This window comes from Pan paniscus, chromosome 12, assembly GCF_029289425.2.
Source record: "Pan paniscus chromosome 12, NHGRI_mPanPan1-v2.0_pri, whole genome shotgun sequence".
In the NCBI taxonomy this organism is placed as follows: Eukaryota; Metazoa; Chordata; class Mammalia; order Primates; family Hominidae; genus Pan; species Pan paniscus.
The window spans coordinates 65,345,955-65,371,734 of record NC_073261.2 but is presented as its reverse complement, the minus strand read 5'-3'; the positions used below and the strand labels follow the sequence as shown (position 1 = coordinate 65,371,734).

At 40.6% G+C, this 25,780-nt stretch overlaps 2 protein-coding genes across 12 annotated transcripts in view; one reads left to right on the top strand and one right to left on the bottom strand.

Moving 5' to 3' along the window:
- PUS10 (pseudouridine synthase 10) overlaps nucleotides 1-25,759 on the bottom strand; it is a 91,048-nt gene extending 65,289 nt beyond the window's left edge. For 2 of the 10 annotated variants that reach the window (XM_057301368.1, XM_008956285.4), the window contains exons 1-4: nucleotides 11,526-11,611; nucleotides 6,069-6,209; nucleotides 3,063-3,317; nucleotides 829-915 (exon numbers count right to left, since the gene is read on the bottom strand). In XM_057301368.1, coding sequence (XP_057157351.1) covers nucleotides 829-915; nucleotides 3,063-3,317; nucleotides 6,069-6,194 — 468 coding nt within the window. In that variant the 5' untranslated portion in view covers nucleotides 6,195-6,209; nucleotides 11,526-11,611. Of the gene's footprint in view, nucleotides 1-828; nucleotides 916-3,062; nucleotides 3,318-6,068; nucleotides 6,210-7,826; nucleotides 7,874-11,215; nucleotides 11,809-12,514 lie in introns of those variants that run through there. The other 8 variants (XM_063594934.1, XM_063594933.1, XM_063594932.1 and 5 more) reach the window with 8 other exon arrangements.
- The window catches only part of PEX13 (peroxisomal biogenesis factor 13), a 34,557-nt gene continuing 20,871 nt past the window's right edge, over nucleotides 12,095-25,780 (top strand). The window contains exon 1 of one of the 2 annotated variants that reach the window (XM_003830866.5): nucleotides 12,095-12,230. In XM_003830866.5, coding sequence (XP_003830914.3) covers nucleotides 12,139-12,230 — 92 coding nt within the window. In that variant the 5' untranslated portion in view covers nucleotides 12,095-12,138. Of the gene's footprint in view, nucleotides 12,254-25,780 lie in introns of both variants that reach the window. The other variant, XM_063594935.1, reaches the window with a different exon arrangement.

Here is a 25,780-nt window from a genome sequence, read left to right as displayed (position 1 = left end):
CACAGATACTATATAAAATCATTCTACCCTTTTTCATTTCCTGGCTCTTCTGTATCATTCTATCCAGCTTCAACAATCTTCAGCTTATTTGGAGCTAATAAACATGCTCACCCAAAGAAAGTGAGGGTTTATGATGTAATGTTCTGGTGATACTGTAGGCTTCTTAGGGGAAAGACATCTCATAAATATAAACGAATATGCTAGAACCCATGGTTGTAATTTGAGATTACAGAAGTTTCTCACTATGCTTCATTTAACAGTATTAGCAAAGCTTTATGTTTTCATGTCAGTTTTGACACATAAGAATATTACAGCAGTGACTTTTTTTTTCACTTAACAAAGAAAACAGTTTTAAAAAAATGAGGCCATTTCTCTCCCTTTTATCATTGACTGGAAGATATGCCATCTTTTTATATTTTACTCCAGAGGGAAGAAGGCTCATCATAATTGAAATGACCCTATTCTAGGACTATTCTAAAATGCACATATCCACCTCAAAAGATCTCTGGAAACCTAGTCAAATCTCTTTCTCTGACCATCATGCCTCACATGGAGCTAATAATGAATGTCTGCAACTGATTGAGGGACTTTAAAAAAGATGGCAGTCCTAGGACAAACTAACTTGCTTTGTTAGGACACAACTAATTCCTTTTGTCATTCACTCACTCAACAAGTATTTATTAAGCAGCTATAAATTGCTTCAATCATTCAATAAGTAGACAAAATGTAAAAAATATAATAGAGTAAGGAATATTTCTACATTCCCATTTTTTGAGAAATTCCTAGCATGCACTTCACATATAGTTTTATGCATGCAAATGACCTTACCTCTCTTACAGATAGTTGTGGTGGGAAGGAGACTGAAAATACCAGGCTGGTGAATTCAAACCCAGAGGCCTCAACCTTTTGGCACACCTGAAAAAGCATTACAATTATGTAAATTCCCAGGAATTGCTGAAAATATTACTTACCCTAATCTTAATAACATGAATTTCTGGTCCAGGAGATGACATGGCAAAACTTCCAAACTTTCACATTTGACAGTGGAACACTCACAAATATCTTGAGATTAAATATTGCCTAACTATGACCCTGAAGACTAATACCACAAGGAACCAAAACAGCCAGGAGTAACAGCTTCAGAATAAACTGTTAAGTGTCAAAGTAGCTTTCTATTAGGTCACCCCTAACTTTCAAACAAAATAAACCCAAATATAGCACTCTTGACAGAAAAAACAAACAAAAGGCAATCCCACATTCAATCATTTACCTTCTACAAGGCTGTACCACTAGTCTTTTCAGGACAATAATAAGGACGACTAGAAATGAACTTTTCTGTAACTTAGCTATGTTAAACAGCAAAATGAAAAGAAACTGCTATATTTTTCTTCAATTAAATAGCACTTATGACTGAAATACATGAATACACATTTTATTAATTTTCAGATATGTCAATTAAAAAGTAATTTGAGAAGAGTAGGCTTTTGTTTTTTTTTTAAAAAAAAGAAAATATTTTAATGATCCAATTGTGTGAAACAAGTTGAAATGAACGGCAGTGTTCCTTTCAATATAAAAATTCTTGGACCTGGGCATGGTGGCGTGCGCCTGTAGTCCCAGCTACTTGGGAGGCTAAGGCGTGAGGATCACTTGAGCCCAGAGGTGGAGGTTGCAATGAGCCAATATCATGCCACTGCACTCCAGCCTGGGTGACAGAGTGGGACCCTGTCTCAAAAAAGACAAAAACAGAAACCAGAAGGTCGGGCGTGGTGGCTCACGCCTATAATCCCAACACTTTGGGAGGCCAAGTCAGGCGGATCACCTGAGGTCAGGAGTTCGAGACCAGACTGGCCAACATGGTGAAACCCCGTCTCTACTAAAAATACAAAAATTAGCTGGGCGTGGTGGCACGTGCCTGTAATCCCAGCTATTCAGGAGGCTGAGGCAAGAGAATCATTTGAACCTGGGAGGCGGAGGTTGTAGTGAGCTGAGATCTCACCACTGCACTACAGCCTGGGTGACAAGAGCCAAACTCTGTCTCAAAAAAAAAAAAAACCAGAAAAAAAAAAAAAGAATTTGGCCGGGCACGGTGGCTCACGCCTGTAATCCCGGCACTTTGGGCCAAGGCGGGCGGATCACGAGGTCAAGAGATTAAGACCATCCTGGCTAACACGGTGAAACCCCGTCTCTACTGAAAATACAGAAAATTAGCTGGGTGGCGGGTGCCTGTAGTCCCAGCTACTCGGGAGGCTGAGGTAGGAGAATGGCATGAACCTGGGAGGCGGAGCTTACAGTGAGCCGAGATTGCGCCACTGTGCTCCGGCCTGGGCAACAGAGCGAGACTCTGTCTCCAAAAAAAAAAAAAGAATTCTTGGCCTTGGCCGGGTACAGTGACTCACACCTCTAATCCCAGTACTTTGGAGGCCAAGGCAGGAGGATGACTTGAGGCCAGGAGTTCAAGACCAGCACAGTAACATAGGGAGATCCTGCTTCTACAAAAAGATTAAAAAATTAGGGCTGGGCACAGTGGCTCATGTCTGTAATCCCAGCACTTTGGGAGGCCAAGGCAGGTGAATCATCTGAGATCGGGAGTTCGAGACCAACCTGACCAACATGGAGAAACCCTGTCTCTACTAAAAATACAAAATTAGCCAGGCATGGTGGCACATGCCTGTAATCCCAGCTACTCCGGAGGCTGAGGCAGGACAATTGCTTGAACCTGGGAGGCGGAGGCTGCGATGAGCCAAGATCGCACCATTGCACTACAGCCTGGACAACAAGAGCAAAACTCCGTCTCAAAAAAAAGAAAAAAAATTAGGTGGGCATGGTGGTGCATGCCTGTAGTCCTAGCTACTCAGAAGGCTGATGTAGGAGGATTGCTTGAGCCCCAGGAGTTGGAGGCTGCAGTCAGCTGTGATTGTACCACTGCACTTCAGCCTAGGCAACAGAATGAGACCCAAAAAAGAATTGTCTTGTCTTGAAAAAAGGAAAGAAAAAAGAATTCTTGGTTTTAAGACTGAAAATCTCTACATAATTGCACCTATAATGAAAAACAGGTTATTTACCTTTTTAATGAAATCTTTCTCACAGAATTCTTGAAGAATTCCTAGGCATACATTACATACATTTAAATTTGAGTTCTTGGAAGCAGTGCTTCCAACTTGACTAACAGAGATCCTTCCCTCTCCATTTTGACTTAGATTATCAATACTATCTTCCAGTTCTTGCAGTCGAATTTTCTTGGGAGGTGGGTTCATAACTTCCAAAATTAATTCATCTTTTTCAGTTTCCAGAAATTTCTGTAGTTCATTGAGCAACTCCTGGAAAGTTAATGAAAGAAAAAGTAATGACCCACTGACAATGTCCTTAAGGCTTTCTAGGTAAGATGAAACAAGAAAATATGAGTGAAAATTAGGACATATCACAAATTTTACAATGTTGACATATCAATTCTGAAGCAATCCAGTTATTTTATTAGCCAGCACTGGCTTTTATGGAATTTAAAAGAGAATTACCTATCTCTATTATATATGTGTGAATACTTTTTCAAAAGAGTTCCATATATCAGTGAAGCAAAAGTCATAAATCTGAGGAGAAAGGCTCCAATACAAATTTATTAATTTGTAGTTCTGTTGTGAGAGTCATTCATTGCTAATCTCAGTAAAAACAAACTTTAGTTCTAATGATTAACATATAAAAAGTACAAACTGAATTTCCATCCTTGCTAGGTTATTTAATAACCTCACAATCACTAAAAGCTCACAAGTACAATATTTATTTAATATGAAATCTGATCATTAGGGTAGTCTAATAAGTAAAAATAATTTGGAGAAAATTTACTAAGAAATGTACACAAATGCTGACAATGCTGAAAGTTAGCATATGATTACAAACCATTTCCATATATTAATTGAAAGCCATGCTCTACTATATTCCAGTTTGCCTAATTTGTCTTGTATTAGAATTTAAAAACCTGCATTTCTTTGAAACCATTCTCATATTTCTCTCATTCAGATATTCCTCTCATCAAAATACTCAGAGGATTTTCCTCTGTTTTGTTTAGACATGTTTTATTATGCCATTGTTGAAAAAGTATATTTTTCAAATTCATTCAGATGACAATTTACTGACTGTAAAGGGAAAAAATCTTTCACTCAAACAAATTTAAATCCATTTTATTGAGAAATTAGCTCTCCTGCTTTAACAGAGAAATATACATACATACATATACAGGTACATTTTGACTCACACAAATATGTTTGTTGTTACCTAAGATCTATAATATAGATATAACATAGTGCATATACAGATGTGCATGTACATACATAGTTACATGAATAGAACAGATCAAAATTTATGAACATTTCCAAAAAGCTGTCCAAATATTCTTGTATATTTCCTTACATAAAATGAAACAAACGAAAGTTGATAACACTCAGTCTCTTAATATAAATTTAAAATCTAATAACATATAATAGATAATAGGTTACAGTGTGTCTGAAAAAAATGTGTAAGCAGGGTTACACAAAACCAGTCTTATTACTTTACAGTCATATTGTGTATAAATGAATATACACATATTTAAATCATCATAGCACAAGTACCATTTCTGGTTTTTTGTTTTTGTTTTTTTAATTTTCAGATGGAGTCTCACACTGTCGCCCAGGCTAGAGTGCAGTGGCACGATCTCGGCTCACTGCAACCTCCGCACCCCCCACCCCTGGGTTCAAGCAATTCTCCTGCCTCAGCTTCCCAAGTAGCTGGGATCACAGGCGCCTGCCATGGCGCCCAGCTAATTTTTGTATTTTTAGTAGAGACAGGGTTTCATCATCTTGGCCAGGCTGGTCTTGAACCCCTGACCTCGTGATCCACCTGCCTCGGCCTCCCAAAGTGCTAGGATTACAGGCGTGAGCCACCGCACCCAGCCAATTTCTGGTTTTCAAAGTGTTTCCACGTACTTTATTAGGTATTGTCCCTTAAAGTCCTGTGAGGTGGGTATTATCATCATTCCCATTTACAGAGGAGTAAACTGAAGCTGGAAAGTGGTGGAACTGGGATTCAAATCCATGTCTTCTAGTTCCAAATCCTAGGTTTTGAATTCAGTCAGACTGTTCAAATCCTAGCTTGCTCACTTAATAGCTGTGTAACTTTGGGCAGGTTGCTTAACCTCTCTGTATCTCAGTTTCTTCATCTGAAAATAGAGACAATCATAGTATGTACTTACCTAATCAGTTATTATGAGAATTATATAAGACCTTGACATATAGTAATGATAATTGAATATTGTGTACTATTATTGCCAAAATAATAGAAACAACTAATAACATTTTAAAAATAACTGATACTACTAACTCCTGGACAATTTTTTAAATTACAAGAAACTGTGTGTGTATATGTTGTATACATACTGTTTATAATGTATATATTTACATATGTATTACTACTATCTGCCTCTAAAAAGAATATCACTTTTAGAATCAAACATTTCATAAAGATGTTACATATCTTATGCAAAAAAGTGTTATATTAAACCTCAAAGCTCTCTGTATATTACCATAAATGTCAAAGATCTCTGTATATTACTTTTGTCATTAATAACAGTAATAATGATGATAAGCATTTATTTCTAGAGGATTCCAAATACCTATTTATAAATACAACTGGTAATATAGAAAATGGGAAAAACAGAAAAAGGCAACCATACCCACAATGCTTCCACATAGTAGGACATGTAAGGAATATTAGTCCCTCCTGGGAGGAAGCAATATTTTGTGATATTCTGTTTAGATATCCTTTAGGAAACATCTATACAAGTGTTAAAACGCACCAGGGAGTTCCTCCACAAAGATCCCATTACACTAAATGTTAGAAAGCTAGATATAATCACTTAAGAAAGAACTTACATTTCTGAGACTATTCCAAAATTATGAATATCACTAATTTTATTATAGTTTTTTAATCTAGAAAAGAGTTATGAATAGATACCTGCCCTCAAAAGTACAAGCATTCATTGTAAAATACAGAGAACCTTCTCTTAATTTGAAAAAAAAAAAAAAAAGAAAAGAAAATACCTTGTATGGAAGTTTGTAAGGTGCATGAAAATCCACACCACAGAATCTGAAGATACATCTTGGACAAGTACCAGTATTGAGCAACAACCGGGCCACATGCTTGTTTTCCTCAGTCAGTGGGAACATATTGAATAATTATAACTAGAAAGAAAAGAAGTAAAACTAATGAGCAGCTTTTGCATTTTACTGTCACAGACAAGTCATCATGTTTAGGGATAAAAACTAGCTTTCATTTGAAAAACACTATTGTGTACTCTCCAACCAAGCCCCTTTCATTACACACATATTATAAAATACAAACTTTAAGGAAGTTCATAAGATGGATCCGGTAAAGGTTTCTAATTGCTAAGGAATTTAGTGTAGCATTTTGGATTATGATAAAATACATCAATATAACTAAGTTGATCAAAAGAAATAAAAATAATCAAGAATGGTTGCTTCTGAGGAGGGTAATGAAAACAGAGGTACAGGGTGAAATTTTGCTTTTTGTTTTGTACCATTCAGTATTGTACAAAGTTAATTCATTAAACTTTTCCTGTAAGAAATTAAAAATGAGTTTGCTGGTAGTGGGGCTCAGAAAGCCATACCCCAAAATGAAGGCCTCAGCAGCAGCCTCAGAAGCAAAAGTTTTTCTCTGACCTTCTGCCCTCCTGTCTCTCTGTCTCATTCTTCCCCAGACTAGCCATAGAAAAACTACAGTCTCTCTTCCTCAAAGTGAGTCATAGAAACCAGAACCCCCTTTCCCCAAAGCCAGCCATAAAATCTAAAAATATTACTCAAATTTGGTCAGGCACAGTGACTCATGCCTGTAATCCCAGCATTTTGGGAGGCCAAGGGTGGATCACCTGGGGTCAGGAGTTTGAGACCAGCCTAGCTAACATGGTGAAACCTTGTCTCTATTAAAAATACAAAAAAAAAAAAAAAAATTTGCCGGGCATGGTGGCAAGCAACTGTAATCCCGGCTACTTGGGAGGCTGAGGCAGGAGAATCACTTGAACCTGGGAGGTGGAGGTTGCAGTGAGCCGAGATCGCGCCATTGCACTCCAGCCTGGGCAACAAGGGAGAAACTCCGTCTCAAAAAAAAAAAAAAAAAAGTATATATATATATATGTATATATATATATATATATACATATATATATACATATATATATATGTATATATATATACATATATATATACATATATATATATATATATATACACATACACACACACACACATATGCCTATTACTCAAATTTTCCCTCCACCTTTCTGAGTAAAAACTGACCATGAAAAACTAGGCAAGGTGCAGTGGCTCACATCTATAGTCTCACCACTTTGTGGTTGTGGGGCCCAAGTAGGAGGTTCGCTTGAGGCCAGGAGTTTGAGATCAGCCTGGGCAACAACCCACAAGACCCTGTCTCTACAAAAAAATTGAAAAATTAGCTGGGCATGGTGGTACACACCTGTATTCCCAGCTACTCAGAAGACCGAGGTGGGAGGATCGCTTGAGCCCAAGAGGTAGAGGTTGTAGTGAATCAAGATCATGCCACTGTACCCCAACCTGGGTGACAGAGCAAGACCTTGTCTCTAAAAAGAAACAGAAAAAAAAAAAAAAGACGAAGAAATGATCTAACCTCTCTTGTCTGACTGTAGGTCATAAGACTCCCCATTCCATGGCAGGTCCTGCCCCACACCCAGAAGGAAGGAATGCATGCTCTGAGAGGCCAAGAACCTAGACAGGCTTGCTGGGTTTCCCCACTGAGTTGATTACCTTTTTGTTCAATCATATTTCTATGTGCCGTCCATACTTTGATGAACCTAAGCATAAAAATGGACAATTTCCCCTGTTATCATTATGTCTTCATTCTGAAGGCTCCTGTGTATACACATTACATAAACGTGTATGCCTTTTCTCCCATTAATCAATTTGCCTCATGTCAGTGATTTTCGGAGAACCTCTAGGTGGCTAAGGGCCTTGGCATTCAGACTAGACAAAAAAATCTGATCAGTCTACCTTATATAATACTGGAGTACCCTTAATGATAGCTTAGCGGCCAACTATTTAAAACAAATTGAGGCCGGGTGCAGTGGCTCACATCTGTAATCCCAGCACTTTGGGAGGCTGAGGTGGGCAGATCACTTGAGGTCAGGAGTTCAAGACCAGCCTGACCAACATGGTGAAACCTTGTCTCTACTAAAAATACAAAAATTAGTTGGGTGTGGTGGCTGGTGCCTGCACTCCAGCGTGGGCAACAGAGTGAGATGCTGTCTCAAAAATACAAACAACAACAACAACAACAAAGTTGATCAGCAGGTCTAAAGACATCAACTTTACTTTGATTATATGACTAAATGGCAACCACCTGTTAACAAAATAAAAATCTGCCCCTTTCATGAGTAAAACCTCCAACAAAAGGCCAGGTGCAGTGGCTCACACCTGTAATCCCAGCACTTTGGGAAGCCGAGGCGGGCGGATCACCTGACAACAGGAGTTTGAGACCAGCCTGGCCAACATGGTAAAACCCCATCTCTACTAAAAATACAAAAAACTATTAGCCAGGTGTGTTGGCGTGTGCCTATAATCCCAGCCACTCAGGAGGCTGAGACAAGAGAATCACTTGAACCCCAGGAGGCGGAGGTTGCAGTGAGCCGAGATCATGCCACTTCACTCCAGCCTGGGCAATAAGAGCGAAATTCCATCTCAAACAAACAAGCAAACAAACAAACAAAAAAACCTTCAACAAAAACAAATTAAGTACAAAATATTTGAGAGCAACTGTTTGCTTAAATTGCCAATTTTTGCAATTTAAATAAACTCACAAAAAAATACTATATAGAGAATGAAGGCAAATCTGTCTCCTGTTACCAGGAAGGAGGGGGTACTAAAAATTCAAACAACCTAATTTGTTCAGCAAAACAAGATCTTCTAATTAGTGAAACAGTTCATATTACCTTAAAATGATCAACTGCCCATATTTTAGAAAATAATCATTGCATGGCAATCTTATGGCATGCTGTAACTGTGGTCATACAGATGAACGACAGTGGCATCTTTTAATTTGTGCAGTTTCATAATTCAAATGAACTTGCTTAAAATTTGTGGAAGGGTGAAGCTCCTCCCAACAGCTTAGTATAAAGACGTGATTCTTCTAGTCTGCATTTTCCAAACCTCTAAAACTTCCTACTTACTTGCAAGTTGCTAAATGTTTGGGGCCACTTACCAAGATTCTTGCACAAAATAATGAGGAAGACAGGCATATAGTTACATAGAACTCTTCACCATAAAAATCAGTTCAGCAGCCAGGACTACTAAAAACAGATTGCTTCTGGCTGAATTCTAATTCAGGGGAATATGTGAGTCAGCAGGGGGAAGAAAATCAGGCTTGTATGGACACACCATACAAGCTGACAAGGTGACAACTTTGAAACACCAGAATTGAGAAACGCATAGTTAGGGTTGCCTAAGTAAATTTGGGCTCCAGGGTATTTTCAAGAAAGAAAACAGAATATGTGGAAAACAGCCTCTAAATAATGAAGATCTGGCCAGGCCCGGTGGCTCACGCCTGTAATCCCAGCACTTTGGGAGGCCGAGGCAGGCGTTATCACTTGAGGTCTGGAGTTCAAGACCAGCCTGGCCAACACGGTAAAACTCCATCTCTACTAAAATAGAAAAATTAGCCAGGTGTGGAGGTGTGCACCTGTAATCCCTGCTACTCGGGAGGTTGAGGCAGGAGAATCACTTGAACCCAGTAGGTGGAGGTTGCAGTAAGCCCAGCACCTTGGGAGGCTGAGGCAGGAGGATCATGAGGTTAGGAGAGCGAGACCATCCTGGCTAACACAATGAAATCCCATCTCTACTAAAAATACAAAAAATCAGCCAGGCGTGGTGGCACGCACCTGTAGTCCCAGCTACTCAGGAGGCTGAGGCAGGAGAATCGCCCGAACCCAGGAGGCAGAGGTTGCAGAGAGCCAAGATCGTGCCACTGTACTCCAGTCTGGGCAACAGAGCGAGACTCCATCTCAATAAATAAATAAATAAGATCTGTGTGGTCAAGGTCAAGTCATTACTATTTACTAGTGATCTGGATCCCTTTTCCCAACCCATTTAATCTACTTTGATGCAGAGAAGAGATCGGATGCTGTGAGGGGCTGAATATAAGCATTTACAGTGCATCTCTGACTACATACACAGAGAAACTGTTTCTGTTTCACCTCTTATTCTAAGTTATTTTTTCTCCATTAGTTAAGGTCAAGAATTTTACTTAATTCAGAAGTAACATTTAACTCAAAAAGAGACAGAAATACACCCTCTTCCAATAAATCAATAAGCACTTTAAAAGGACACTTAATGAAGATTTCCCTCGATACTTAAATAGCTATATTAAAATTTATTTTATTTTTCATGGCTAGAAGACAATGTTTATTTTTCCAATAAGTTCACAAGAACAAAGGTATCATGCAAAGTAAATAAATGACACATTACAATCTCCTGGCTCTGAGAAGTTCCCAAACCTGATTGATGAGAATTACAAAACTTCCAGTCCTGAGTAATTTGAAGAGGTCTAAAAATAGACCCCAAAAAAGACCTCTTTTGAATGTGTGTTAATAAACGAGCTATGAATTTACAAACCTCTCAACATCATTTTCACCTACCAACAATCTATCAACTTCTCAAGAATGTTAACATTAAAAGGAGAAAATACGTTACGTCTTAAATTTGGTTTTTTCATCGTGAGGTAATTAAATGCCAGGATTTCATAAGATATTAGAAATCGGTTGTCCATATTAGATTTATTATGTTTGAAAGCAAGCCCTGAGAAAGGTATTCCACAATGTAAGTTTTCCAGTGTTGGTTACCCTCAAGATGTTTGCTTTTCGTTTATTTGTTTGTTTTATAGAAATAACTCTGTAACAAGTTGCTACAAAGCCGCCTTTCATGTGTCAGGCTCCCTAGGAGGACTGAATCCCTCCTCCCCAAATCAAGGATAACTAGCCCAGTCTCTGGCTTACTGGAGGAGAGGAAGGACTTTATTTTCACCTCTTGGACGATTACAAAAACCAGTCATCGAAAATGAGAAAAGGGGCAGGGTATAAGAAAAACTAGCGAAATGACCAGACTGAGTCTCATATCCTAAGATCTTTTAAAACTCATTTCCCTACCGAAGGGTATCATTCGTAACGCGGCGTGGGGCTGGGGGTGTGGATTTACGGAGAAAGAGGTGATCACACTTCACTGGGCTTCTGAAACATTCAGCTCTGGAATCTACTGTGGACTCTTGAAAAGTTCATCCCGAGATCTAACCTCAAGCCTCAGTTTTCGCCAAGCAAGCCCTTCCCCCTTCGGTCAGGTGCAACAAACTTCCCACTCACCCCTCCTTTGCTAACAAAGCCGCTCCAGCAGGAGAGAAACGAACTCTCTCCCGCCACACCTCTTTTGCACCCAGTCTGCACTCCTTCACCTCTTACCTACCCGCCTCACCTTCTCCCCAGACGCCGGAGCCTGAGATTTAACCCCTTCCGGCCCTCGAAGGGAACAGGGAAGACTAAAGACAACGCACCTATTGCGTCTAGCAATTCTGTTCCCCGAGGAAACGTGGGCTTTAGAACAAAAGTACCAGCCCGCTCTCGCTAGGACTAAGTGAGCTTCTCCCTTCTTGTTTGTAAAGGAAATCCGAAAAACTGCCTGGTTTGCCACCTCACCCCACCTCCCCAACAAGCGAAGGAGTGCGTGCGGCTTTACTCCTAGCCCGACTGGTCCACTCCCAGAAAAGCCTCGGTGGGACTCCGACGTCTAGGGAGTTGTAGCCGCTACCAGAAATATCGATGAGCCTTTACCCTGAGGTTTAGAACGGCAGCTCTTTCTGGGGCAAATACAAAGAGCGTGTTTCTTCCCACAAATTAGTGGCATAACCTCCCGCTGTATGGATTCAGCTGGCAAAGTAACTCAAGCCTTGTCCTGACTGCAAGGGTGGGCGGGGTGGACGGCTCGGTGTTCTGCCCGTTGTGCCTTACGCTCCAGGTGCTGGTCTACGCGGGCCTGGACAGTCAGGGGTAGGAGCGGGAGCCGAGAGGAGGCGGAGGAGATGGCGTCCCAGCCGCCACCTCCCCCCAAACCCTGGGAGACCCGCCGAATTCCGGGAGCCGGACCGGGACCAGGACCGGGCCCCACTTTCCAGTGAGTGTGGGATTCTTCAGGCTGTGAGTTTGGTGGGCCCAAGCGGGGACTTGGCAGGAGGCGGTTGTAGCGGTTAGTGGAGGTATTCCCTTCCCCCCTTTAACCAATACCCAACCTTGGGGATAGGGGCCGAGGTGGAGCTGGGGCGCTTACAAGTGGGGACTTCAGTGTCTCACAGCTGTTTCTGACCTGGCAGCTCTAATCAGCAACGTTTTTTTCGGGAGCTCCTGGGCGTCTCTCTGGGTCTCTGTGCTTGAAAGAAAGGGGGGCGGCTTCCTACCTACCGCTTGTTTTCACTTTGACAGAATGGCTTCTCTATCTTTAAAGCGTAGACTTTGGTCTGTAGCAGTTGAGAGCGGCATTTGTCCAGCCACGGCATCGACAGGGAGCAAAGTCTCTCCTTAAAGGTGTTAATCTCTCGAGAAGTTGCTGAAAGCCGGAAAGGTTTTACGCAACTGGAACTCAAGCCCCGTACACTTTGCATTCTTTTCCAGCATAACTCAGCCAGCGTTTCGGATCGAGATTGGAGAAGCAACTTTAAAGCAGGAGTTCTAGATCTGAGGCCTATGGATGGCCTTTGTGTGCAAAATAGTGTATTTTTCTGAGGCCTGTATTTTTTTTTTGTTTGGTTTTTAATCAGTATCAGTTGGTTTCTAGGACTTTAAAAAGGCTAAAACGTGCAGAGTTGGGAGTGTTTCGTGGCCTCGTGTGGCTTTTGTTTGGTAGTGCTGGACATCTTAATTCAGATAGGTGTGATTCAAATGTCAAATCGCCTACTATTGTAGGTTTTCCTAAGCGTAAAAACCCCAACATATTGGAATGTATTTCTGCTGTATTCTGAAATCTTTTATTTAAACACTAAAATGCTTTAACACAGTAACGACTTAGTTTAATAAGGATATATACATAACAAGTAATAAGTTTGATTAGGCTGGTAAGCCACGGTGACATTATCTGCTACCTTTTTTTTGAGTGGGTTCTTTTTTCCCCATTTAGGCTGCTTGTCGAATGAGAGGTTTTATTTTTTGCATCTGTTAAAGTTCTTTTTATGTAAAATTAAGCATTTTCCCACTTTATCGTGAAATATTTTAAACACAGAGACCAGTAGAGAGTAAGATAATACCTATATATTCACTACTCAACTTTAAACAATGTTAACATTTGCCAGACTTATGTCGAATTTTTCAAAATAAAAGACGGTTAAACTCTCCCATTCTTCTTTATAGTGGTGACTATTGTCCTTATTTGGTGTTTCGCATACCCAGTAATGTTTTTATATTTTAGTACTTAGGTTTGTGCTATTTATATGCATTTTATATCTAAAACTTAACAATGTAACAATAATATATATTTTATATCTAATTACATGTTACTATTTATATATTATTTTTTGTATCTGTTTTTGTTTTTTCTGTTGCCCAATTTTCTATTGGCTTTATCTTTGCTTACCAATTTGTAAGAGTATTGTTAAACTAATCCTTTTTTGTTACTACATTTTGCTAATATTTTTCACTGTGTGGCTTCTTTTCTTTATATTTATGTTTAATTTTTTGTACAGATGTTTTTGATTTTAATACAGCCAAAATTGTCATATTTTATTGTTTATGCTTTTTGTCTTGGTTAAGAAATCCTGTCTACCTAGATCAGGACAGTTTTTCTGTATGTTTTCTTTTAAATCTTCTGGTTTTCTCATTTGCATTTAATCCACATGGAACTGACTTTGTATAAAAATCTATTTTTTTTTCCATATAGGTAACTAATTGTCGCAGCACCATTTATTGAGTAGTCTATTCTTAGTTTATAATGCCATCTATGTCATATCAAGGTTTCCTAAATATGTAGTTCTGTTTTGGGCATTTTCTGACTTTCTACTAGCACCACACTATCTTAATTACAGAATTTTATAAGTCTTGATATGTAGTATGTCAAGAGTTTCCACACATTGCTGCTCTTTGTAATTGCGCTCGTTACACTTAGTCCTTTATAAAAAGACTTACTGGGATTTTTATTGGAACTGAGCTGAATTTATGGATCAAGTAAGTTTTTATTCCATGAATATTGTATAAGCTACAATTGGTGGGAATTTATCTTTTTGCCTTAAATATCTTATAATTATCCACTTTGGGAGACTGGGCGGGCAGATCACGAGGTCAGGAGATCGAGACCATCCTGGCTAACTCGGTGAAACCCTGTCTCTACTAAAAATACAAAAAAACATTAGCTGGGTGCGGTGGCGGGCGCCTGTAGTCCCAGCTAATCAGGAGGCTGAGGCAGGAGAATGGCGTGAACCCACGAGGCGGAGCTTGCAGTGAGCCAAGATCACGCCACTGCACTGCAGCCTGGGCAACAGAGGGAGACTCCATCTCAAACAACAACAACAACAAAAAACCTATAATTACCTCCATGAAATTTTTTTCCATATTTTATTTTTTATTCCTAGATTATTTTTGCTGTAGTAGTTGCAAATGGGCTTTCTTTTTTCCTTTTACATTTTCCAGTTGGTTATTAACTGGTATGGCAGAATGCTATTGATTTTTTTTAATGTAAATATTATGTACAGCATAATCTCAAACTCTTAATTAGTTCTGATGGTTTGGTTGAAATTCTCTTTAGTTTTGTGTAGCCAGTTCTGTCATTTACAGATAAGCTAGCATCCTTGTATTGGTCCTGACTTCCACTGGAGTGCTTCTGAAGTTTTACTGTTAAATGTGAAGTTTGCTTTTTGTTTTTGATAGATATCTTGTCAAAATTCTCTCTCTCTACCTTGCTCAGATTTATTTTATTTTATTTTTATTTCATTTTTATTTTTGTTTGAGATGGAGTCTCACTGTGTCTCCCAGGCTGGAGTGCAGAGAGGCAATCTTGGCTCATGGCAACCTCTACCTCCTGGGTTCAAGTGATTCTCCTGCCTCAGTCTCCCGGACAGTTGAGACTACAGGCGCGTGCCACTCCGCCCAGCTAATTTTTGTATTTTTAATAGAGATGGGGTTTCACTATGTTGGCCAGGCTGGTCTTGAACTCCTGACCTCAGGTGATCTGCCCACCTAGGCCTCCCAAAGTGCTGAGATTACAGGTGTGAGCCACTACGCCCAGCCCTTACCTTGCTCAGATTTTTATCGTGAAGAAATATTAAATTTTATGAATGGCTTTTCTGCATCTGTTGAGACCATTGTATGTATTTTCGCTTTAGTATGAAAATGTGGGAATAGGAACAGCTCTGGTCTGCAGCTCCCAGTGTGATTGACACACAGGACGGGTGATTTCTGCATTTCCAACTGAGGTACCTGGTTCATCTCACTGGGACTGGTTGAACACTGGGTGCACCCCATGGAGGGTGAGCCGAATCGAGGCGGGGCATCGCCTCACCCAGGAAGCGCAAGGGATTGGGGGATTTCCCTTTCCTAACCAAGGGATGCCGTGACAGACTATACCTGGAAAAATGGGACACTTCTGCCCAAATAGTGGGCTTTTTCCACAGTCTTAGCAACTAGCAGACCAGGAGATTCTCTCCCATGCCTGGCTTGACGGGTCCTATACCCATGGAGCCTTGCTCAGTGCTAGCACAGCAGTCTGAGATCAACCTGCGAGTCAGCAGCCTGGCAGGGGGAGGGGAATCCACCATTGCTGAGGCTTGAGTAGGTAAACAGAGCGCCAAGGAAGCTTGAACTGGGAGGAGCCCACTGCAGCTCAGCAAGGCCTACTGCCTCCATAGACTTCAGCTCTGTGGGCAGGGCATAGCTGAACAAAAGGCAGCAGAAACTTCTGTGGACTTAAACTTCCCTGTCTGATAGCTCTGAAGAGAGCAGTGGTTCTCCCAGCACGGTGTTTGAGCTCTGAGAACGGACAGACGGCCTCCTCAAGTGGGTCCCTGACCCCCGTGTAGCCTGACTGGGAAACACCTCCCAGTAGGGGCTGACAGACACCTCAAACAGGCAGGTGTCCCTCTGGGACAAAGCTTCCAGAGGAAGGATCAGGCAGCAATATTTGCTGTTCTGTAGCCTCTGCTGGTGATACCCAGGCAAACAGGGTCTGCAGTGGACCTCCAGCAAACTCCAACAGACCTGCAGCTGAGGGACGTGACCATTAGAAGGAAAACTAGTAGACAGAAAGGAATAGCTTCAACATCAACAAAAAGGACATCCACACCAAAACCCCATTTGTTGGTTACCAACATCAAAGACCAAAGGTAGATAAAACCACAAAGATGGGGAGAAACCAGAGCAGAAAAGCTGAAAATTCTAAAAATCAGAGCACCTCATCTCCTCCAAAGGATTGCAGCTCCTTGCCAGCAACGGAACAAAGCTGGACAGAGAATGACTTTGATGAGTTGACAGAAGTAGGCTTCAGAAGGTCGGCAATAACAAACTTCTCCGAGCTAAAGGAGCATGTTCTAACCCGTAGCAAAGAAGCTAAAAACCTTGAAAAAAGGTTAGATGAATGGCTTACTAGAATAAACAGTGTAGAGAAGACCTTAAATGACCTGATGGAGCTGAAAACCATGGCACAAGAACTTCGTGATGCACGCACAAGCTTCAATAGCTGATTCAATGAAGTGGAAAAAAGGATATCAGTAATTGAAGATCAAATTGATGAAATAAAGTGAGAAGACAAGATTAGAGAAAATGTTGTTTATTGTATCAACCTTCTATTGTTGAACCATCCTTGCATTTCTCAATGAACTTTGATTAGTCTTGATTTTTTTCTGATATGCAATTCTAAATTCTATTCTAAGCCAGTTGGAGTGGTTCACATTTGTAATCCCAGCATTTTGGAAGGCCGGGGCAGGAGGATTGCTTGAGGCCGGAAGTTCAAGACTAGTCTGAGCAACATAGCAAGACTCTGTCTATAAAAAATTTTAAAATTGGCCAGGTGTAGTGGTGTGTGCCTGTAGTCCTAGCCACTAGGGAGGCTGAGGTGGGAGGATCCCTTTGAGTCCAGGAGTTCAAGGCTGCAGTGAGCTGTCATCATACCACTGCACTCCAGCCTGGGTGACATAGCAAGACCCTGTCTCCAAAAAGAAAAAGAACTCTATTCTAATATTGTGAGACTGTTGCATACATGTTCCTAGGTGAAATTGAATTTTTTTTCTTTGTACTATTCTGGTTTTGTATCAAAGTTTTATAGCTAGATAGATTTTTCTGTTGAGTCTAATTTCTTTTTTTTTTTTAGACAGTGTCTCACTCTGCCACCCGGGCTGGAGTGCAGTGGTGCAGTCATGGCTCACTGCAGCTTCTACATCCTGGGATTAAGTGGTCCTCCTGCCTCAGCCTCCTGAGTAGCTGGGACTACAGGTGCATGCCACCATGCCCAACTAATTTTTATATTTTTAGTAGAGATGGAGTTTTGCCTTGTTTCCCAGGCTGGTCTCGAACTCCTGGGCTCAAGCAATCCTCTCACCTCAGCCTCCCAAAATGCTGGGATTACAGGCGTGAGCCATCTCACCTGGCCTAATTCATTTCTTTATAGGCAGACTGCCTTCTCCTTAGTAGCCTTGATACGTTTGGTCCTCTAGCTTTATTATATTGTAACCAGGTAGGAATATACAGACAGACACACACACACACACACACACACATATTTTTTTTTTCTTCCTGCTTAGTATCCACAGTATTCAGTCTGAGGATTCATTTCTTTTTTTAATTCAGGAAAATGCTCATCAATTATACCTTTAAATATTATTTTAAGTTTTGTTTGAACACTAGTCTTTACTGTCTCTTCTTCTGTTAAGCATTATATCGGGAATAGTGTCTGCTATAAGTAACAGTATCTGACTCACTGTGATTTGGACTATTAAGACATTTATTGTTTAGTTAGCAAGAAGTCTAGAGATCTGCCTTCTCAACATTGTCATCAAGGGACCTAAGTTTTTCCTGACTTCTTTTTTTTTTTTTTTTTGTCAGCTCTCTTGACTTTTTGGCCATCTCTGTCTTTTGTTTTGTTTGTTTGTTTGTTTGTTTTGAAATAAGTTTCACTCTGTCACCAGGCTGGAGTGTGGTGACGCAATCACACCTCACTGCAGCTTCCACCTCCCAGGGCTCAAGCAGTCCTCCCACCTCAGCCTCCCGAGTGGCTGGGACCACAGGTAAGTGCCACAACGCCCAGCTAATTTTTGTATTTTTTGTAGAGATGGGTTTTTGCCATGTTGCCAAGGCCGATCTTAAATTCCTAGGCTCAAGTGATCTTCCCACCTAGGTCTCCCAAAATGCTGGGATTACAGGCATGAGCCACCACTCCCTCACCATCTCTGTCTTATTCTTTGCTCCTTTAAAAAGAATCTTACCCCACCCCCGATCTGGTTGCTTTCAATATTTTTTCTCTGTTTTAGTTTTCAGCAGTTTGCTTTGTTAGGCCTCAGTGTGGTCTTCTTTGTATTATCCTGGGTGGAATTCACAGGGATACTTGAATCTGACTTTGATGCCTCTTATTAATTCCAGAAAACTTTAAGCCATTATTTCTTTAAATATGGTTTCTATCTATTGTCACTTTACTCCTTTAACTCAACTTGCATATTACCCCATATGTCACTATACTCCCTGTATCTTACTCTCTTTTCTGTATTTATCCTTCTGTTTCTTATGCTTCATTCTGGGTATTTTCTTCCCATCTCTTTCCTAGTTCACTGATATTTTTCTTTCACTGTGTCTAATCTGGTATTAAACCAGTCATTGAGGCCGGGTGCAGTGGCTCATGCCTGTAATCCCAGCACTTTGGGAGGCCGAGGCGGGTGGATCATGAGGTCAGGAGATCGAGACCATCCTGGCTAACATGGTGAAGCCCCGTCTCTACTGAAAATACAAAAAATTAGCTGGGCGTGGTGGTGGGCGCCTGTAGTCCCAGCTACTCAGGAGGCTGAGGCCGGAGAATGGTATGAACCCTGGAGGCTGAGCTTGCAGTGAGCCGAGATCACGCCACTGCAGTCCAGCCTGGGCAACAGAGTGAGACTCCATCTAAGAACAAAAACAAAAACAAAAAAAACAGTCATTGAGTTCATAATTTCAGGTTTGGTTTGGTTTGGTTTGGTTTTTAGTTGTAGAATCTTCATTTGGTCCTGCTTTATATTATAGTTCCTATTTTCTTTTGGAAAATCCCAGTCTTGCCTTTTTTATTTGAATATATTCAACACAGTTGTTTAAAGTTTCTGCCTAATAAGTCTATAATAACTCTATTATCTAGATCCCCTTTGGAGCTCTTTGTATTATCTGAAGTTTCTTTTTTTGTTTGTTTGTTTTGTTTTTGAGACAGTCTCACTCTGTTACCCAGGCTGGAGTGCAGTGGCGCGATCTCGGCTCATTGCAACCTCTGCCACCCAGGTTCAAGCATTTCTCCTGCCTGAGCCTCCCCCGTAGCTGGGATTACAGGCACCTGCCACTGCACCCAGCTAATTTTTTATAGTTTTTAATAGAGTCGGGGTTTCACCATCTTGGCCAGGCTGGTCTTGAACTCCTAACCTCATGATCCACCCATAATTTTGTTATGTAAGCCCTATCATTATTATTATTATCATTATTATTAAGACAGAGTCTTGCTCTGTTGCCCAGGCTGGAGTGCAGTGGTACAATCTCGGCTCACTACAACCCCTGTCACCCAGGTTCGAGTGATTCTTGTGCTTCAGCCACCTGAGTAGCTGGGATTACAGGCATTCGCCACCACACCTGGCTAATTTTTGTATTTTTAGTAGAGACAGGGTTTCGCCATGCTGGACAGGCTGGTCTCGAACTCTTGGATTCAAGTGACCCACCTACCTCGGCCTCCCAAAGTGCTGGGATTATAGGAGTGAGCCACCATGCCCAGCCAAGCCCGTTTATTTTTTAATGAGAGCTGCACATTGTATATAGACAGTTTAATGTGATTTGAGGCCTAAGGATATCTTTCTCTAAAGACTTTTCCTTTTGACCAGAATGTTAGGCCACTAACAATCTAGAATCACTTTAATCCAATAAAGGATTGAGCTGATTTAAAACTTGGTTTTCATTCCTGCCAGTTAGTCCATTTCCTGTTAACCTTTTCACCCTTTCTACTAGCATATTTCCCTTTTTAAGGTCCCAATCTGAAGTGTGAGGGTTCCCTATGGCCTTCCTCTTTAGGGTTCTGAACTCCAGTTTATGGCTCCTTAGCCCAGGGAGTCTTAAAATCTCTGCCCAGCTTCTCATCCTGTCAACCATCTCTTCTGGAATTGGCCCTGGTTTCTAGAGAAACGCCTGAAAAGATCTGGCTCTCTGGGTTTTTTTTTCCTCCTTGATTTTGTCTCCAGAATTCTTCGGTGCCTCGTTCTCTAATGCTTTAAACAGAATTCCTTCCTATTTCCTTCCCTTCTAGTTCATTGGGAGGGTTAATCTAATTACCTCGACAACCATTACTTAAAATAGAATTCCCAAGTTCTGTATTTCCACTCTGCTCCTTAGTGTACAGCAGCTAATTTTCTTCTTGACCGGTAGTTGAAAAACGGTTCCAGTGGCTGTGGCCACCTTTTCTTTTTTTTTTTTTTTTTTTTTTTTTTTGAGACGGAGTCTCACTCTGTCGCCCAGGCTGGAGTGCAGTGGTGCTATCTCGGCTCACCTCAACCTCCGTCCGCTTCCCAGGTTCAAGCAATTCTCTGCTTTAGCCACCTGAGGAGCTGGGATTACAGGCGCCCACCACCACGCGTGGCTAATTTTTGTATTTTTAGTAGAGACAGTATTTCACCATCTTGGCCAGGCTGGTCTTGAACTCCTGACATCGTGATCCACCCACCTCAGCCTCCCAAAGTGCTGGGATTGCAAACATGAGCCACCACACCTGGCCTGTGGCCACCTTTTCTAAGATTTCTAATGGAATTTTTAAAATATTTAAATGTTTTTATTTAATTTCAATTTTTATTTCACAGATATTATTTCATTTCTCTCTCTCATAATTTTTAACATATCTAAAATCATTCCTGAGCTGTTATATGAAATTAGTTTTTTTAAATTGGGTTTTATACTTGCTGATTTTTGTTGGCTTTGTTTCTTAGTGTTTTTATTTCTTCATGTGTGTGGCATTTTTGAGATGGTCATTTTGAGTAGTAATTTTGGAGTTCTATTTTCTCTCCTTTCCCTCTTCCATGTTCCCCTCTCTCTATCTAATAGGTGTCCTGTTGCCTCTCCCTGTTCCCTCTACCTACCACTTAGGTAAGAATCAGGTGTAAAAACAGTGGGTCAGACTGGGCATGGTGGCTCACACCTGTAATCTTAGCTCTTTGGGAGGCCAAGGCAGGAGGATTGCTTGAGCCCAGGAGTTGGAAACCAGCCTCTCAAGATGTAGCGAGAACCCATTTCTACAAAAAATATCAAAAAAAAAAAAAAAAAAAAAAAAAAGGCAGGCATGGTGGTGCACGCCTGTAGTCCCAGCTACTTGGGAAGCTGAGGTGGGAGGGATCGCTTGAGCCTAGGAGTTTGAGGTTGCAGTGAGCCATGATTGCACCACTGAACTCCAGCTTGGGTGACAGAGTGAGACTCTGTCTCAAAAAAAAAAAAAAAAAACACACACACACACACACACACAAAAACAGCGAGTTAGATTAAGGATATCACACATCAAGTCGGTCAGTTGTTTCATTTCCTGGGCTGGAGGCCTTATCACAGTCCTCTCCCTCTCTTAGTTCTGTAACTTTCAAAATATTAAACTGTCATCAGCAAATTTTATAATCTCTTTGTAGGAGCCAAGGTGGCACATCCTCACTCCCGGCCTCAAGCATTGAACTGGTTCCATTTTAATTGAGCACTTTTCGTTTTTGTTACTTCATTGAAGCCTGCATCTTGGCTGTCACTGCCTGATTACAGAACCAGAATTGAGTAGGCCTGTAGCTTCAGCCCTCCTTACCATTTTACATTTCTGTTTAGTTTCTCTTCCATAAGTCTGTCTTGTGTTAAATCTAGATAATGTCTGTTTGTTTGTCTCTCTGTTTTCTCTATTATTGCTTATACTTGGGAGCAGAACTGTTTCATCAAAGCCTGAATGCACTGCACTATCTGGCCGTTCACTGGCTCCTTTTAAGTTTTGTTCCATTTTTAAATATCAGATCCAATAAAAGAAAAAAAAATAGAGTTCTAGTAGCTTGTTTATAATATTACGATACAAGTCTAAATTAAAACTTTAGCCTGGATTAGAAAATTACCATTTTGCAGTTCTACATCTAATATTTGTTTCAGGCAAGGATGATGAATGGATGCTAAACTATCAAATGAACAGTTGCTGAGGAATAGAATATTTGTGGTACAAAACTGTCATCCCATAGATTATATACTAATTACAAAGGGAAAGATACATTTTAATGGAAAGATCTAATAGTCACCTCCTTAACCAACTAATCAAATTTAGCTTCACAAATGCGCCTCCTAAAGTAATACTGTGTGAAGTAAACAATATCACTTATGAATTATTCTTGCCAAAAAATATTGAACCTGATTGCAATCAAACCGTTAAATGCAATCTTAATTTAATAGGAGGTGAAATAAGAGTACAAGTTAAACAACACTTGGGGGAAACACAAATCTGGGGGCAGGACATTTCTTTCTTTTCTTTTCTTTTTTTTTTTTTGAAACAGAGTCTCACTGTGTCACCCAGACTGGAGGGCAGTGGTATGATCTCAGCTCACTGGAACATCCGCCTCCGGGGTTCAAGCGATTCTCCCTCAGCCTCCCGGGTAGCTGGGACTACAGGCACCCACCACCACGTCCGGCTAATTTTTGTATTTTTAGTAGAGACGGGGTTTCACCATGTTGGCCAGGCTGGTCTCGAACTCCTAACCTGAGGGGATCCGCCTGCCTCAGCCTCCCAAAGTGCTGGGATTACAGGCATGAGCCACCATGCCTGGGCTGGGGGTAGGACATTTCTAGAAAAAAACTGGGTTGACTCTTTAGAAGGTCAGGGATATTTGAAAAAATGGGATTGTTCTCATTTAGAAAAGAAAGGAAACAAAACAACCAAATGCAGTGTGTGAGCCTTAATTGAATTTTTGTTCAAAAAAATTTTTTAAGATATTTTTGACTCATGTAGCACAATAATTTAAAAAGCAGTGATAAAAAGGCTAAGCCAAGTACAATGGCTCATGCCTGTAATCCCAGCACTTTGAGAGGCAGAAGTAGAAGGATTGCTTGAACCCAGGTATTTGAGACCAGCCTGGGCAACAAAGTGGGACCCTCATCTCTACCAAAAAGTTAGCCGGGAGTGGTGGTCTCACCTACATAGGAAGCTGAGGCAGAAGGACTACTTGAGCCGTGTTTGCGCCTCTGCACTCCAACCTCAATGACAGAGGGAGACCCTGTCTCCAAAAAAAAAAAAAAAAAGGCGAACTTAAAAGTGGGCAAAGTATCTGAATACATATTTTTCCAAATAAGATTGTAAAACGACCAATAAGCACATGAAAATATGCTCAACATCATTAGCCGTCAAGAAAATGCAAATTAAAACCACAGTGAAATACCACCTCACGCCCACTAGGATAGCTATAATGAAAAATATAAGAGCAGATGTGGCCAAGGATGTGGAGAAATTGGAAACCCTCATACATTGGCGAGAATGTAAAATGATACAGTTGCTTTGGAACACAATCTGGCAGTTCCTCAAAAGGCTAAATGTAGAGTTTCCATATAACCCAGCAAACATGTCCGTACAAAAACTTGTACATAAGTGGTCATTGCAGCATTATTTGTAATAGCCAAGAAGTAAAAACAGCCCCAATATACATAAGCTGATGTGTGAATAAATATAATTTGGCAATAAAAATGAATGAAATACAGTTGGCCTTCCACATCTGATCAACCAACTGTGGATCAAAAATATTCAGAAAATAGGCCAGACGTGTTGGCTAACACCTGTAATTTGGGGAGGCTGAGGTGGGAGGATCACTTGAGGCCAGGAGTTGGAGGCTGCGGTGAGCTATGATCATGCCACAACACTCTAGCCTGGACAATAGAGTGAGACCCTGTCTCTTAAAAAAAAAAAAAGTATTCAGAAAAAAAAAAACTGCATCTGTACTGAACATGTACAGACTTTATTCCTTGTCATTATTTCCTAAACACTACAGTATAAGTAATTACATACATTTACAGTGTATTAGATACTATAAGCTAGAGATGATTTTAAGTATACAGGAGGATGTGCATAGGTTATATGCAAATGCTATACTATTTTATATTAAGGACTTGAGCATTCATGGATTTTGGTATCTGAAGGAGATTTTGAAACCACTCCCCCACAGATACCAAGGGCTGCCTGTGCTGATACATGCTATAAAATGGATAAACTCTGGAAACATTATGCTAAGTGAAAGAAGCCAGTCACAAAATACTACGTATTGTATGAGTCCATTTACCATAGATCCTCATTATTTGTGGATTCTGTATTTTCAAATTGGTCTGCTCACTAAAATTTATTTGTAATCTGAAAATCAATATTCCTGGCACTATCACAGTCATTTGAGGACAAACGTACATCAGGTAAAAATCTGAGTTGTCCCTCAGCTGACAACTGAGGGGCAACTGAGAGACAAAAAAGCAACACTCTGGTTTCTTATTTCAGCTCTCATGCTGTAAACAGTTGTCCTTATCAAAGTCTGTTTAGTGCCAGGTTTTTTCACACTTTTTTTATGGTGATTTTGCTGTCTAAAATGGCCCCCAAGCATAGTGCTGAAGTGATCTCTAGTGTTCCTAAGCACAAGAAGGCTGTAGTGTGCCTTACAGAGAAAATACAGGTGTTAGATAAGCTTCATTCAGGCATGGGCTATTGTGCTGTTGGCCATGAGTTGTTAATGAGTTAACAATATACCTGGAATAAAGTGACTTTAAACAGAAACATATAAAATAAGTATATGTATTGATTGGTTGATGAAAGAAGCAGTGATTTGGTATCTGCTGATTCAGAGTTCACAGCAACTTTACAGGATATAACTATCTTAAATAACAAGAATTAACTATATATGAAATGTCCAGAATAGACAAACCGAGGGACAGAAGGTAGATTCATGGTTGCCAAAGATGGGTGGAGGGGTGGGCAGGAAATGGGGAATAGCTGCTAATGAATATGGGGTTTCTTTTTTGAGGTGATGAAAATCTTCTGAATTAGACATGGTGATAGTTACACACCTCTGTGAGTGTACTAAAACCTATTAAATTTTAAACTTTAAAGTGATGCCTGGGCACAGTGGCTCACACCTGTAATCCCAGCACTTTAGGAAACCAAGGCAGGTGGATCGTTTGAGCCCAGGAGTTTGAGACCAGCCTGGGCAACATGGTGAAACCCCATCTCTACAAAAAATATAAAAAATTAGCCAGGTGTGGTGGCATGCACCTGTAGTCCCAACTGCTCAGGAGGCTGAGGTGGGAGGATCACTTGAGCCTGGGAGGTTGAGGCTACAGTGAGCTTTTGATTGTGCTACTACACTCCAGCTTGGGCAACAGAGTGAGACCCTGTCTCTAAATCAATTAATCAGTCTTCAGTAGAATTTGTCATAGCACCAGGTATATAGGAGATGTTTAATACTTACTTTGAATTGAATTTATTGTATGCTTAAATAACTGTTTTGAATCTTTTTT